Consider the following 14,515-nt stretch of genomic DNA (forward strand, 5'->3'; position numbering starts at 1 on the left):
TTTTTTTCTGTAGGGCTCTTTTAGCCCTTTTTCTGCGCCCTCGACCACCCTCTGTAACGCTATTCAGCTCCTGATTCCTGAAAATGGTTCTTCTAACAGTTAAAAATGAATGATGCCTGTAGGTCCTGTTAGATTACTTTGACCTGTCTACCTGCTTTAAAAAGAGCTTGCACATAGTTTAAAAAAAAAAAAAAAAAGAAAAGAAAGAAAAAGGAAAACTACAATTACTTTGCTTGCAGTTGAGAGCAAAGGGAGCCCGGAGCCAGAGCACATCAGAAGCGCTCGCGGGCTTTGAGTGCGGTCAGGACCGGCGCAACACAAAGCCTGAGCGAGCGTCCTGCGGTAGCGAGGGCTGAGGGGGTCAGCTTGTCTGCTTCCCAAATACCTTTTGTTCAGATGAGCGTTCGGACGAGCAGGGAGCGGAGGGTGACGGAGAATCCGGCTGCAGAGCAGATGGTCCCGTGCTGGGGCAGGAGCGGGGAACTGGCCTCGCCAGGCAGCTGGGTTAGAATAAAAGGAAGGGCTTCTCCACACAGGGCGTGTTTAACTAGCAAAACCCTTCCCCGCGGGCCGCTCTGGGTAGGGAAAGGATAAATGAGTTCAGAAAAGGATTCGGCACGGGCAGGACGTGCCCAGAGGCTCTGGTAGCTGATGGCGTGCACCAAACGGCTCGCTCTGGACGACCCCCAAATTGCTGGCCGCTGAGCGGCGTGGTGAAAGGTGGAGCCTTCTCCACTTCTACACCGCTTCCCAAAGCGTCTCCTCTGAGCAGTGCCAGCGACGGGGCACTGGCCACGGTGAGCTCCTGGGCTGTCCCGCTGTGGCATTAGGATATATAGAAAAAATTATATATATATCAAAAATAAAAGATACATGTATAGTATATATTAGTCAGCCCTGAAGTAGTCAGGCAGTTGGGCTAGATGATGGTTGTAGGTCCCTTCCAACTGAAATATTATATACATAAATAAAATCAATATCTATGTATTTGTAAGTGTACTCTGTGTGTGTGTATATATATAAAAAAAATGAAAGAACCTGACGAGTGTGGTGGTGGTGGAATTGAGGAGCTCTCCCTGCACCGGTTGGCCGTTTCCTTTGGGAGAGGAGCGGGTGAGCGTTTTGAGCAGGCTCCTTGCCCTCCACACACGGCAAAAGCAGCCGGCCACACATTTCACCTCTGACGAGGTGGTTTGTGCTTCTCCAAGCGCGTGATTTTGCTCGTTGTGTGGTGAAGTTTGAGTCCTGAAGTGATTCCTGGTGTCCTGCCGAGCGTTTTCCCACTGAAGTGCGATAGCTCCGTGCCCGGGTGTTCCTGGACGTGGAGTGCAGCGTGATTTATAGACCAGCAGCGTTTGTGACAAACCATGTTTCAGCCACCAGACTAGTCAGAAATAAGGTTAGACGTGCATTTGGCTGGCTTTTGTTTTTTTTTTTTTTTTTTTTAGCTATAGGGGATGCATTCACAGCGCTCCCGCTCTTTGGTTCTCGGCAGCAGCGGGATCGGGAGGGAGATCCCACTCCCGCACTGAATTGCCGCGACATTCCCAGCGGTTTGATCCTGGGTTGCTCCACCCTGCTCTGCAGAGAACTGGCGCCTGGGGATGGTGGCGTTTTTTTTTTCCTTTTTAAGATTTTTCCACCTGGTGGTGGTACAACGCAACTATTGCACCCCAGGAAAATGAGAAGAAAAGGGGAGAAAAAAAATTAAAAAGTTCCTCTCAGAACTACCAGTTTGATTGAAAGGCAGTCTCAGAATCATTTTCCAGTAACGGCACAGGGTTGAATTAACTGTGGTGGGTTTGAGGTGACGACGGAAGCCCGCGACGGCGGCTTTGCCTTTGCAGGCGGACGGGGGAGCGCGTCCTTCCCTGCGACATTAACTCTTCTGGTCGTTCTCCTCTTCCAGGTGCACAGCAAAGATAAAAAATACGTCTGCAAAGTGTGCAACCGAGTGTTCATGTCTGCGGCCAGCGTGGGGATAAAGCACGGCTCTCGCCGCCACGGCGTTTGTGCCGATTGCTCCGGCCGAGGCGTGGCCGGCCACCTGGACCACAACGGAGGAGAAGGCTCTCCGGACGAGTGCTACCCCGGGGAGGGGCCGTACATGGAAGACCCGGACGACATCAAAGTGGAAGGAGACGAAGAGATGGGAGACGACGACGACATCAAGTGGAAGGACGACGTGGGCATGTCACAGGATGATGTGATTTTAGATGATGACAAAGACGTCGACTCTCCGCAGGAGCAGGACAACTCTGGGGAGAACGACAAGGATTTTACTTGGATTTCTTAGGGATTTTTTTTTTTTTTTCCGGTTTTTGTTTTGCTCTGTTGTTTGTAGGGGGAGGGAGGGTGGGGGAGGAAGGAGTATGTTGGAAAAACTCAGTAGCCTTGTTGTCGTCCATGTGTGCAAAATAACTCTTGTGTTTTCTAAACAAGTCCTTCTCTGTCCCACTCGGATGCTGTCCTAGCGGTGTCGCCGCCAGCGGCACGGCTGACTTCGCCTTCCCCTTCCCGAGCGGCCCCGGCCGCGGCCGAGACCGCCGGGCCGCACGCGCGTGCGGTGGAGCTCCTGCAGCCCGGGTGAAGCCCGAGTCCTCGCGCCCTTCCCGCCCTGGCCCCGGCACCGGGGGGGTTCGTGTCCGACGCCGGTTTGGTTTTTCTGGTGGTGGTTGTATTTCCAACAGCTTGTCTGCGCGCTGCGGTCCCAGCGGCAGCGGGGACGAGCCAACGTCGTGAAAGCAAATCGGTGTGCTGGAGGGCTTCCCTTGGTCCTGCAGGCCTTCTGCGGAGTTATTTAAAGAGAGGTTTTGTTGGTTTTTGTGGAGCCAAATAGATCAAAAGGCAAGTCAGATTACAGCCTTATGAATTCTTTCCTCCGGTTCTTAGCTTCCAAAAGAATCTCCATCGAAGAAGGAAAGGTCATGGCGTTTCTTGGGCCTGCTGGCGCCTTGCCCACGTCCCGTCTTCCAGCCTTGCTCATCGCGGTCGCCGAAATGCTGCGCTGTGAGGGACGCAGGCAGCTCTGCCTGTCCTCCTTGCTGCCTTTTTCATGAATATATGCAAACCGTCGCAGAACGAGGCGTTTAGCCAAGTGCAGGGTGAGCGGGGAAGCGCGAGGAGCCAGGGTGAGGAGGTCCCAGCTGGGCGGGACGCTGCTGCTCCCCCCGTAGGCTTTGCTGGGGCCGCGTTTTCGCCTGCCTGCACTGGTCTTCCCTTGCCAATCTCAAAAATTTAATTTATCCCCCTTTTCCTCCCCCCCCCCTTTTCCTTTTTCCTTTTCCTTTTCCTTCCCCCCTTTTCCTTCCCCTCCCCCTTTTCCTTTTCCCCCCACCCTTTTCCTTTTTTTTTCCCCCTTTTCCTTTTTTTCCCCCCCTTTTCCTTTTCCCCCCCCCTTTTCCTTTTTTCCCCCCCCTTTTCCTTTTTCCCCCCTCTTTTCCTTTTTTCCCCCCCCTTTTCCTTTTCCCCCCCTCTTTTCCTTTTTCCCCTCCTCTTTTCCTTTTTTCCCCCCCCTTTTCCTTTTTTTTCCCCCCCTTTTCCTTTTTTTTCCCCCCCTTTTCCTTTTTTTCCCCCCCTTTTCCTTTTTTTCCCCCCCTTTTCCTTTTTTTTCCCCCTTTTCCTTTTTTTTCCCCCTTTTCCTTTTTTTCCCAAGTGTAAGAGCCAGCTTTCTCTCCCAGCATCTCCTGCCAGTCTCTGTGGGGCAGCTCCCGGTGGTTGGATTCTCCTTGTTCGTATCGGCCGCTGTTGCCTTTTCCGGCTGCACCTAAATGACAGCGGTGACAAAGCGCGGTGGAAGTGTCCTGTTCCGAGAAGTTTGTTTCACCCTTCTCCTCTTTGCTTCTGGTGCTTTTTTTTTTTTAAAAAAAAAAAAAAAGGAAAAAAAAAAAAAAAGCTGAAGACCTCCCTCTGTCCCTGCTGCGGAGCAGTTTGCTGTGCCGCGTGGGTGGTGGTTCTGGAGTGTCCCGCAGAGGACAGCCCGTTGCCGGAAAGCCAAGCGACTAAAGGTGCTGTTTCCCTCTCTTCCTCCGTGGTGGGGCGGGCGAGCCCTGCGGGTGGGGGGCGTTCCTGCAGGGCCGAAAGCCTCGTTCCCCCAGCGAAGGAAATCACAAGTACAGTAAACCCCAGTCAAGCAAATAAGCCTGGAGGATTTAAGCCACCCAGCGCCGGGGTTTGGTGGAGCGCGGCGGGAGCCCCGATCCCGGCACCTGCGGTAGCCGGTCCTTCCTCCATCCCCGGTTTGAGTCGCATCCCGGTTTACGGCGTTCCGTTCGGGTCCCTTCCAGCCCTAACCGTTCTGTGATTCCGTGGTTCCCCTCCCTGCTTCTCCATCCCTTCCCGCCTTCTCTCCGCGGGCGTTTCCCCGCTTCACGCCGCCCATCGCCTTCGCTGGGAGCCTCCCGGGCTCCCGGTCCCTCGGTTTTGTCGCGCGCCGACGACTTGGGAACGTGGGTCTTGCCGCGAATCCTGGGTTGGGCTCGGCGAGGCCGTGCCAGCGCCGTCCCCGCTGCCGTTCCGCCGGGCTGAGGGAGCGAGGTGGCCTGGTCGCTTGTGGCCAGGGAGAACGGACCGCGCCGCTCCTGAAGGAACAGGTCACGCAGAAACGCTTTTATTGATCTGTAAAACAATTTGATTTTGCTTTTTAGCTTCCTGTGAAGCCCTCCTACCCTACTTAAAAGGCATCCAGCCGGTGTTTCACCGTTGGACCTTCGTGTACCGTTTTCCCCCGCGGCCGCAGCGGCCGGGGGTCCCGCAGCGAGGTGGCCGTTGCGTTACCCGGACTTTGCCCCTCGGGGTGCGGCTGTGTATTTATTGTCAGTTATCCTGTAAATACGGAGGGGGCAGGGGGTGTCTGAGGCCCTGAACCTCCAGCCTCTCCCGGTACCTGTAGACAAATACGTACAGTACTTCAGAGATACCTGTAGCTTTGCTTTTTGTATGTAAAATTCTATTTAAAAAAAAAAAAATTGAAACCCCAAACTGTTCGACAGCCCTCGGTTTCGGTGACATTCCGTCTCGCCCGGCTGCTCCGCTGCCCGCCTGCGTCCGCTGCCGTACCTTCGGGGAGGAGCGGGACATGCTGCTCCGCGTCCTCTTCTGTCCTCTTCCTCGCTGCTCCCCGCCCTCGCCCTTGGGTGACCCGAAATCTGCAATCGGGGTGGCGGGAGGCTTAGCTTTACTTTGCAATTCCTTTGGAAATGTTTTTTTTTTTCTTTTCTTTCCTTGTTTTCGGAAGGGAGGCTCGCGGAAGTGTTTCCTAGCCATGCCGCTTTGAAGCTCTTTGAGCCGAGGATGCAAAAAATCAGCCCAAAAAAGGAGAGAAAACCGGAAAAATCCTTGGAAAAGGGAACTTTTGCAATGCTACCGCGTAATGTAGCACGAGCTGCGACGGCTAACGCACACTGTGTGCCAAATAAACTCCTAGCGCCCGGTGCGTGCTTCACGTGCTCTGGGTGGATGGAGGTGTGCGGGTCTGGAAACGCAGGAATTGGGCTTTAAACCTCCCTGCTCCCGCCGGCGCTTCCTGAGGCTTGGGGTGGAAAAGGGCATTTGGGCTTTTTTTTCTTTTTTTTTTTTTTTTTTATGCCGAAACTGTCTAAAACTCCCATCAGTTTCTCCGCGCGACCGGACGCTCGGGCTCCTCTCCGGGCGCCTGGCGGAGCCGCTGCCTATGCAAACGTCTGCTCTCGGAGATTTCAGCAAAACCCCGGTGACTCTGCCCGTCCTGCCCAGCCCGTCTCGCCTCTGTATTTGTATTTCAGGGCTTTGTATACTTCACTGAGGTTCCCTTTTTTTTTAATTTTTTCTAAATATATCTATGTGTGTGTATGTATGTACAGATGTAGTTTCAAAAAAAAAAAAAAATAACTCCCTTGTAGGTAAAAAACTTACGCTTGGTCTCAAGAACTCACGACTGATTTTTTTTCAAGTGCTCATACCTACTTGTAAGTGTCCCCCCCTGAATTTCGTTACTGCCCTCATTTTTAAAAGCCAGGCGCGCACAGAGCGTTGCCAGCCGCGCTTTGCGCCCAGCGTCGCCCTCCCGAAACGTCCGCGAGGTGGCCCTGGCCGGGCGCTCCCCGGGGAGGGGTCTCGGCCGACGGAGACAAGTGCGGTCCTTGCGTGGCCTTCTGTCCATTTGTTATTTCCGAACCTTTTCTTTAAAACTCATAAGTGTCCCGGTTTGGCGTGGTTTAGGGTCACCCTGAGCCTGGCAGTTGCAGAGCGACTCTGGGAGGTGAGGGGGCTGCGGAAGGTTTGTGAGGTGACTCTCCTTCTCCTCGCTTTTCTGTTCTTTAGTGAAAAATCAGCGTCTGGACTGCAACAGGAATGTTTTCCGTATTTAAGGCAAGCCGCCGTGGCGTCAGGTCCCGTTGCATTTCTTCCCCCGGCTCCTGCCTTTAAACACTCCGCTTCTCCAAAGCCAAGGCCGCCTTGCGTTGGGGTTTGCTCCGCGTTCGGGATCAGTGACCTGGGCGGGGCTCAGCCCCCCGCCCCGGCCTGGATGCTTCCCCGTTTGCACATCGCCCTTTAGGAAAGAAACTCCGTGAAAATAATGCAAAAACTGGATTTTTTTTGCAATATGGTGAAAGATAATCTTTGAGCTCATTCCGTGACACGTGCAGCTCCTGAGAAAGCCATACGTCATGGTTCTTTTTATTTTTCAGATTCTATATTGTTGTTTGGAATTCCTGCCTTTTTTCAGTTCCGCGTAGTAGGAGTGCTGTGTGTATGCTTTCATATATATTTATTTTTCAACCTGCTTTAAACCTGTCTACGAAAATAAAGCTAAACAGACAAAGGACAGCGTTTGAAGATTGTTGATTATTATTTTTTTTTTCTGGGAATATTCTATATTATACTGACTTTATATTAATTATTATAAACCTGTGTTTGTATTGAAGATGTGTTTAATATTTTGGGGAGGTGGAGGAGGTTTTGGTAACCAGAAGTCGGTGGGAGAAGAGGGCTGTGTTGTACTGGTTTTCTGTAAATGTAGTTCAGGTAAATTTGACCTTTTCCAGTCGCTCTCCCGCGTCCTCGCCCGCCGGGCGTGCGGCAGGCGCGCCTCTGGGTGATGATGGCTTTGTGATGGGTTTAGCGTAGACATCCTTGCAAAAATCAATCAGTTTCAATAAATTGGGAAGTTGCTGCTAAAATTTTGTCTTGGTTTTGGTTTGTTTTTTTTTTTTTTTTTAAAAATACGACAATTTTTTCCTCCCCACTGCGCGCTGTACGGATCCGGTACTCTCACGCTGCCGACTGGGGGCCGTGGGCACCCCCCCCCCCAGCTGCGGCCCAGCGATGCTGCGGGGCCCTGCACCCCCCGCGCCCCTGGGTGCTGAGGTGGGGCTGCAGCAGGGACCCCGCTCCCCAAAATCCCCCCCGGCCCCCGCGGGGAGCCTGGCCGAGGGGCGATGCTGCCTTCACCTTCACCTTCCCCATGCCCGTCCCACCCAGGCGCCTGTGGTTCGTCCCCCGTGGTGGGGGGGTGGGGGCAATTCCCCTATTTTTAGGGCTTTATTCGAGATTACAATCCCTTTCTCCCAGCTCCCGGGAGGATGGAGGAGGCGATGCCATCCCAGCAGGATGCAGGAGGGGCCTGGGGCTCCCCACCCTGCAGTGCAGAGCCTGTCTGAAAAGTAAGTAAAGAACCACAATAATTTAAAAAAAAAAAATTTCCAAATATTTATTTTTTTTTTTTTTCTTCTGGATCTGACACATCAAATCCCTGTCGGCGTTGCGGCGGGGTCAAGCAGGGGCCCAGCCCGGCACTGCACCGGCCCGGCCCGTGGGGCTGGAGCTGTGCGACCCCCTGCGAAGGGGGGGACCCCGCAAACAGCGGGGGGGGGTCCCTGGTGCTAAGGGAGCCCCCCCTGCAAGGGGGGTCCTGCCCTGGTGCGAGGCTGGGCAGGGTGGCGGTGCCCCAGCCTGGCGTGGGGAGGGGGGGGCCCGGCCAAACCCCGGCCTGAGCCACTGCCCCCGGGCAAGCGAGTGACAGGAGAGGGGAGACGGGGTTTGGGGGGAAACGGGGGTTTTGGGGGCAGGGAAAGGGGTTTGAGGGGAATAAAGCCCCTTAAAACCCCGCCCGGGGCGGGAGGCAGCACGCTGCCGCAGTGCCGCGGCCAGCGCGCTCCCGTGCCCTGCGAGGGAGTATTTAAAAATATGAATTTTCATATATTTTTATTTAAAAAATAAAAACACACGGGGGGGGGGGGGAGAAAAAAAAAAAAAAGAAGGGACAAAATTAAAAAAAAAAAAAAAAAGAAACCTCTTTGTGCAGTTTGGCTTAGTGCAAATGGGCGCGTTCCTGCAGGCACTTCCCGGAGCATCGCCCCGGCGGGAGCAGCTGCTCCCCGGTACGAAAAGTAGAGAAAACCGACGCTAGAAAGAGTAAAAACCCCCGGGGGGGGGAAGGGGAGGGGGGCAGGCGCCCACCTCTGCCCTGGGCACTGGGGGTCCCCCCGGGAGCAAGTGGCGGGGGCAGGAACGGACACCCCCTTTTCCGAGCCCCCGCCAGCCGCAGGCACAGCTTATTTGAGTGATGGGTGGCCCCCGGCCCCGGGGGGGGTCCCCGGTTCGGCACGGGGAGGGGGCTGCCCCCCGCCAGCCCCCGCCGCGGTGCCGGCAAGGCGGGGTAGATTTAGCTTATTTTCAAAGGAAAAAATAAAAGGGGGGACACAAGCTCCGTGGCAGGGAGGGCTGTGTGCATAAAGCTTTCGGGGGGGGGCCGTTCCCTGAGTCTGGGGGGGCCCCGGGGTGGCGGGGGTGGGGGTGGGGGCGGGGGCGCGAAGGCACCTCGAGTGCAAAATGTGCAAGAAGGAGGGAGGGCCGCGGCCGCGGCGGCGTCAGTCGAGGAAGCGCTGGCAGGCCTTCTTCCAGCGGCACGCCGTGCACCACATCTCCCGGTTCTCCATGCCGTACACCTTGCGGCACTTCTTGGCCTCCCCCCGCGGCCTCCTGCGGGCAGAGGGGCCGGTCACGGGGGTCAAGAGCTTGTGGGGGACACGCGCGGACACGAGGGGACGGCGACGGCTCACCTGGGGACGGCAGGCAGCTTGGGCGGCAGCGGCGCGGGCGCGGGGGGCGCCGGCGGCCGCGGTGGGGCCGGGCAGCCCTGCCAAGAGAGGGGACGCAGCCCCGCGTCACCGGGGCCCCCGAAGGGTGACGGCGATGGGGCAGAGCGCAGCAGCAGCCCCTCCGTCCCCGCGGCCCACCCCGCTCACCTGGTACGCGTGGTCGGTGTGGACGTGGCAGAGGCCGGAGGGGGCCGGGGGGCTGCGGGGGGACGCCAGCGCCGGGTCGGGGATCGGCAGCGGCGGCGGCACCGGAGCCTGCACCTCGGGGCCGGGGAAGGCGGGCGGCACCGAGGAGGTGGGCGAGACGGGTGTCAGGCTGGAGAGCCCGTCCGTCAGCGAGTCCACGTCCACGTCCAGCTCCGTGTAGTAGAAGTCCTCCTCGCCATCGCTCTGCTCGAGGTCGGCTTTGCGGCTGCGGAGGGAGCGGGGTCCGGCTGGGGCGGCTCTCTCCCTGCACGGCCGGACCCCGCAGCGGCACCGGAGGGGTCTGGGGGTGTCGGGGGGACCCCAGGCACTTACCCAAGGTGCACGGTTCGGATGTGCTTCTGCATCCCTGAGGAGCTGCTGAGGACTTTGCCGCAGCTCTTCCACAAGCACTTAAACATCACCTTGGTGGAGTTCTGCAGGAGGGAGGCGTCAGGCTGGCAGCCCCGTCCCCGCGTCATCCCCATCGTCATTCCCGACCCAATCGCCAGCATAATCCCCACCCCAACCTCATCTCCAGCCCCACTGTCATCCCCAACCTCATCCTCGTCCCTATCCCCACCATCATCTCCAGTCTCATCCCCATCCCAACCCCACTGCCATCCCCATCACCAGCATCATCCTCATTGTCACCCCCAACCTCATCCCCATCATCATCCTCATCCCCACCCTCGCTATCCCCATCCCCAACCTCATCCCCGACTCCCACCTCATCCCCATCATCATCATCATCCCCAACCTCATCCCCATCCCCACCATCATCTCCAGCCTCATCCCCATCCCCACCATCATCTCCAGCCTCATCCCCAGCTCCATCCCACCTTCCTCTTCCGCGGGATGGGCTCTCCGAAGACGAAGTGGGTGCCGTCGGGCTCGTCGGGGCCCTCGTCCGGCAGCGGGGCGGGCAGGAAGGTGCTGGGGACGTGGCTGGAGAGCGGGGGCGACGGGGTGGAGGGGGTGGAGCGGTCGCTGGGCGGGTCCCAGCTCCAGTCCCCGCTGGTGTTGCTGCTGCTGCTGCAGCTGGAGGACATGGCGGGCGCCTCCTTCCAGACCTCACCGCTGGGCTCTGGCGAGGAGGAGAAGGAGGAAGGCCAGGTCCTGCCATGAGACACGTGTCCAGGGATGGGGTGGGGTGGGGACAGGGGCACGATTTTACCTGGGGCGGGGGTGGCCGGCGGGTGAGCGAGCACCAGGGGGCTGGTGGAGAGGCTGGTGAGCACGGTGGCTGCCATCACCTCGTCGATGCCCGCCTTGCCCGAGAGCTTCCTGCCAGGGAGAGCGAAGTGGGGGCTGCGGCGCGGCCGGACGAGCCCCCTCTCTGGGACTCTCCATCCCCTTCCATCCCACAGCGAGGTGCTGGGACCCCCTACCCAGAGCGATCGCGTCTGCACCCACCCCGAGGGTGGTTTGAGGTGGGGGGACGTGGCCACACGGTGCTGGGGGCGAAGCCACCCAGACTGGAAACCCCGCGGTGCGGGGAACCAGCCAAAACGCCGCTGTTTCCCGCTCTGACGCACTGGCGGGGGGGGGACCCTGCGCGTCCGCAGCGCCGCGCCGGAGGGTACCGGCACCTGCATCCTGCCGCGAGCGCCGAGAAACACGGGGTTTGCTCACTGTTGGCTGGGCCAAACAACTTCCTGAAGTGGAAAAAAAAAAAAAAACTATAAAAAAAAATGTAAATTAAAAAAAAAAGCGAGAGGTCAGGAGCAACAGAAGCCATTTTGCAAATCTCTCGTGCTGTGGGGAGGGATAAATGTGGTGCTGGGGAGGGGCAATGCCTTCTGAGCCCTCGAGCGGTTGCGGCGCTCAGCAAGGGCTTGTAGGGCTCGAGGGCTCGTAGGTGGCACCTTGCTTCACCACCCCGGCAGGGCCACGGCCGGGCAGAGCCCTCGGTGCTGCCGTACACGGGTCAGCCGGTCACAGCCAGAGACCCCGCCGCTGCGGCCGAGCGGCCAAAGTCCTCCTTTTGCAGCCAACGGAGAAAAAAATAAAAAAGCCCGGCTTGGCGCGGCGAAACCAGGAGGTTTCAGCAAGGCGGTGGCCACAACGGTCGTCCATCCCGCCGCCGCGGTGGTCCTACCTGTGGCGGGGCACGGGGATGTACGCCGAATGCAGCGCCAAGCATCGCTCCAAGCCGGCGTCCAGCACCCGCAGCATCGCTTCGCGGCTGGCCGGCTCCCGGCGCGGCAGCGGTTCTCCCAGCTGTGGCAGCCAGGTTTCGGCTCCCGTCGGCGGCCAGGGGAGAGGAATCTGCGGGAGAGATGGGCGGGCAGCGGCGGGGGATCCCCCGGGCACCGGATCCCACTGGGATTCCCCTGATCGCGGCGAGGAGGGCAAGTGGCCCAGGGCAGCCGGCGTGATGCCTCCAGGCAGGGCTGCGGCCGGAATCCCGGTGGATCCCAAGGACTCCCGGGGGGTCTCTCTGGGGTAGATCCCAATGGATCCCACCAGGCTGTGGCTGGGACCTAGCAGGGACTCCTCCAACGGTCAGCACCCTCCTGCCAGGCTGTGCCCGGCGCTGGCACCCACTGGATTATGCACCGGCAGTTGGGGGATCCCTCCCCAGACCAGTGGATCCCTCCTTGGGCCACTGGATTGCCAGGCCACTGGATCCCTCTTCGGGCCACTGGATCCCTTGCCAGGCCAGCTGATCCCTTGCCAGGCCAGTGGATCTCCCGGCCACTGGATCTCCCGGCCACTGGATCCCTCTCCAGGCCACTGGATCTCCTGGCCACTGGATCCCTCTCCTGCTCGTGGGATCTCCCGGCCACTGGATCCCTCCCCAGGCCACTGGATCCCTTGCCAAGCAAGTGGAGCCATCTCCCGGCCACTGGATCCCTCTCTGGGCCACTGGATTCCCCCCAGGCCACCAGATCCCTCTCTGGGCCACTGGATCTCCAGTGGATCCCTCTCCTGGCCACCGAATCCCCAGGCCACCGGCTGCCCCCAGCCACCGGATCCCCCCCAGCAGACCCTCCTCCCGCTCCGAGCCGATCCCAGGGGATTTCCCGTTCGCACCGGGGCGGGGAGGGGGACACACCCCCCACGCCCCCCCCGCCGGCCCCCTCCCGCCCGCCCCCCAAAGTTTATCCCCGAGCGGCGCCATTTTAGCAGCGGGGAAAGTTTCGGGCGGGCCGCTGTCAGCTGTCACCGCCCCCCTCCCGCGTTTCCCCCGGTCACCGCCGCCGCCCCCGGTACCTTCGGGGCGGCCCCGCCGCCGCCGGGCTGGGGAGGGGGAGGAGGAGCGGGAGGAAGAGGAGGAGGAGGAGGAGGAGGAGGAGGCGGAGGATCGCGGCGGCGGCGGCGGGCGGCGGCCAGCAGCACCGCGGGAGGGCGCGGGGGCTCCATGAGGGAAACGGCGGCGGCGGCGGCGGCGGCCGCGGCCGGGCCCGGCGGGGGAGCGGGCTCCGCCGCGCTCGGCCCGGTGTCGGCGCCGGCCAGGCCACGCCCCCTCCGCCCGCCGCCATTGGTCAAAGAACGCGGGTTGGAAGGCGGCCGCCGCTTTCGCCGCTTTCCATTGGCTGTCTCGAGCTGCCACTTTACGCGCCGAGACACGCCCCTCGACGGGACACGCCCCCCCGCCGCGGCACGCCCCCGCCGGCAGCGGCCATCTTCGCCCGCCCCGCCCTCCGCCGCCCCCCTAAACCCACCCCCCCCACACCCCTTAAACCGGCGAGCCCGGACCCCCTCGTTACCTCCGGGAGCGGCGGGCGGACCCCGCAAAGTGCCCCCCGCCCTCCAAACCCGGGGCGGCTCCCCAAAAGTTGCAGGGTGTCCCCAAAAAAGTTCCGATTTTATTCTTACCGGGCGGAACGAAGAGTTCCCCCCCCGGTTCGGGGACCCCCGGAACTCCGACAGCTCCTCCGAAGTTCCGCGGTTGAAACTCACAGAGTTAGAACGCGCGGGGTCCCCCCCAAAAGTTACACCCCCCCCCCGCCCCTCCCAAGTTAGAGGCCTTTCGATAGGCTGTAGGGGTTCTCCAGAGGCTGCACAGCTCCTCACAAAGTTGTACACCCCCAAAGTGGTAGGGATCCCCCCAACGTCACCCCAAAGCTTCAGACCCACTGGAAGTCAGAGGGCTCCCCCAAAAGTGACAGTGTCCTCCTGCTGGGGGGGAGCGGGGCGGGATCGCTGGATTCCTGGCGAGGGAGAGCTGTTCCCAGCAGGAATGGGGTCCCCAGCCCCGCATGGCGTCGGGTCAGCGCTGCCCGCCGCGAGGAGCCGCTGCCGAAAGGCACCCCGAACGGCAGGGCTGGGTGTGGGGTACCAGGGTGCGTGGGGCACGTGGGGTGTGTGGGGTACCTGGGTTCCTGGGGTACATGGGGTACCGGGGTGCTCGGGCTGGCCCCAAACCCGTGCTCTCCTCTCGCGTGCCCCCAGGCCCGCGGTCCCACGGGGGCTGGCGTGGGGCCGCCCAGGCCCCGCTGCTGTTTGATTTTCCGCCCCGCAGCCTGAAGGCCGGGACAGAGTCCGGGCGGCGGCGGGGGCTGGTGGCCCCTGCCTGGCCCCCCCTGGCCGTCCCCCCAACACGGCTCAGGGCCGTGGGGGTGTTGGGGCCAGGGTCTCGGGGATCCCCCGTCTTGAGGGGCAGTGCCCCCAGCCTGGCGGAGGGACAGGGGTCCCGAGGCCCTTGGCCACCCATTGCCCCCCACCCTCGGGGGTGGCTGGGGGGGGTGTCACCCCCACCCTGGGGTCCAGGTGCTTTTGTAAGTGTGGAAAAAAAGCAGCAAACTGGGAAAGACCCCACGTGCCTGGCCAAGGGACTGGGGACCAGGAGCATCCTCAGTGGCTGGTGGGGAGCAGAGGAGGAGGAGCGCGGTCGGAGCAGCCTTCGTCCCCATCCCGCAGCTCCGTCCTGGGCCCTGGCCCCGCGGCCCTCGTTAGCGCCGCCCCGGAGGAGCCTACGGCCCGGCCCCCGCGGCACCGGCGGCCGGCATGCCGCCTCTCCAGCCCCCGGAGGGACGGTCACCAGCCGGGGCTCCGCCGCAGCGGGACGCGGGCAGTGGCTCCGTCGGCCGCCCCTCGCTCCGGTTTAATCGTTAACGCCGGCCCAAGCGCCGAGCTGGCCGCTCCAGCAGCTTCGGTCTTGCGCAACTCCCGCGAGCATCGCCTGCGAGCATCGCCTGCCCCTTGCACAAGGGCTCGGTGCCACCAGCCCACCTCCTCCCCACCCAACTTCCCAGGCGGGGTGGCTCTGCAGGGCGGCGTCCCGGGTCCGGCATCCCTGGGGG

At 60.5% G+C, this 14,515-nt stretch overlaps 2 protein-coding genes across 13 annotated transcripts in view; one reads left to right on the forward strand and one right to left on the reverse strand.

The window, feature by feature from the left end:
- ZBTB46 (zinc finger and BTB domain containing 46) overlaps nucleotides 1-7,160 on the forward strand; it is a 57,251-nt gene extending 50,091 nt beyond the window's left edge. For 10 of the 11 annotated variants that reach the window (XM_086760556.1, XM_086760562.1, XM_086760555.1 and 7 more), the window contains 2 exons: nucleotides 1,910-3,104; nucleotides 3,656-7,160. In XM_086760556.1, the coding sequence (XP_086616682.1) occupies nucleotides 1,910-2,296 (387 nt within the window). In that variant the 3' untranslated portion in view covers nucleotides 2,297-3,104; nucleotides 3,656-7,160. The remainder of the gene's footprint in view (nucleotides 1-1,909; nucleotides 3,105-3,655) is intronic. The other variant, XM_086760557.1, reaches the window with a different exon arrangement.
- Nucleotides 7,161-7,675: 515 nt separating this feature from the next.
- Nucleotides 7,676-12,690, reverse strand: SLC2A4RG (SLC2A4 regulator). 2 transcript variants are annotated; one of them, XM_086760634.1, is made up of 8 exons: nucleotides 12,483-12,690; nucleotides 11,365-11,534; nucleotides 10,441-10,550; nucleotides 10,106-10,350; nucleotides 9,600-9,700; nucleotides 9,228-9,492; nucleotides 9,042-9,118; nucleotides 7,676-8,961 (listed from the first exon to the last, which is right to left on the reverse strand). In XM_086760634.1, the coding sequence occupies exons 1-8, from the start codon at nucleotides 12,630-12,632 to the stop codon at nucleotides 8,850-8,852; spliced, it is 1,230 nt and encodes a 409-aa protein (XP_086616760.1). In that variant the 5' UTR covers nucleotides 12,633-12,690; the 3' UTR covers nucleotides 7,676-8,849. The 2 variants fall into 2 exon arrangements, with proteins under 2 accessions (XP_086616760.1, XP_086616761.1); XM_086760635.1 differs by lacking the exon at nucleotides 12,483-12,690 and adding an exon at nucleotides 11,814-11,908.
- Nucleotides 12,691-14,515: the final 1,825 nt, after the last annotated feature.

The sequence above is a fragment of the Chlamydotis macqueenii genome, chromosome 16 (assembly GCF_036417535.1).
Source record: "Chlamydotis macqueenii isolate bChlMac1 chromosome 16, bChlMac1.mat, whole genome shotgun sequence".
Taxonomy (NCBI): Eukaryota; Metazoa; Chordata; class Aves; order Otidiformes; family Otididae; genus Chlamydotis; species Chlamydotis macqueenii.

Bases quoted from the DNA above. Each gene is read 5' to 3' on its own strand.
- SLC2A4RG (XM_086760634.1), bottom strand. From the start codon at position 12,632: ATGGAGCCCCCGCGCCCTCCCGCGGTGCTGCTGGCCGCCGCCCGCCGC. The intron at 10,351-10,440 runs GTAAAATCGTGC...CCTCCTCGCCAG, and splicing joins GCCGGCCACCCCCGCCCCAG to AGCCCAGCGGTGAGGTCTGG. The intron at 9,701-10,105 runs GTGGGATGGAGC...TCCCTCCTGCAG, and splicing joins CCATCCCGCGGAAGAGGAAG to AACTCCACCAAGGTGATGTT.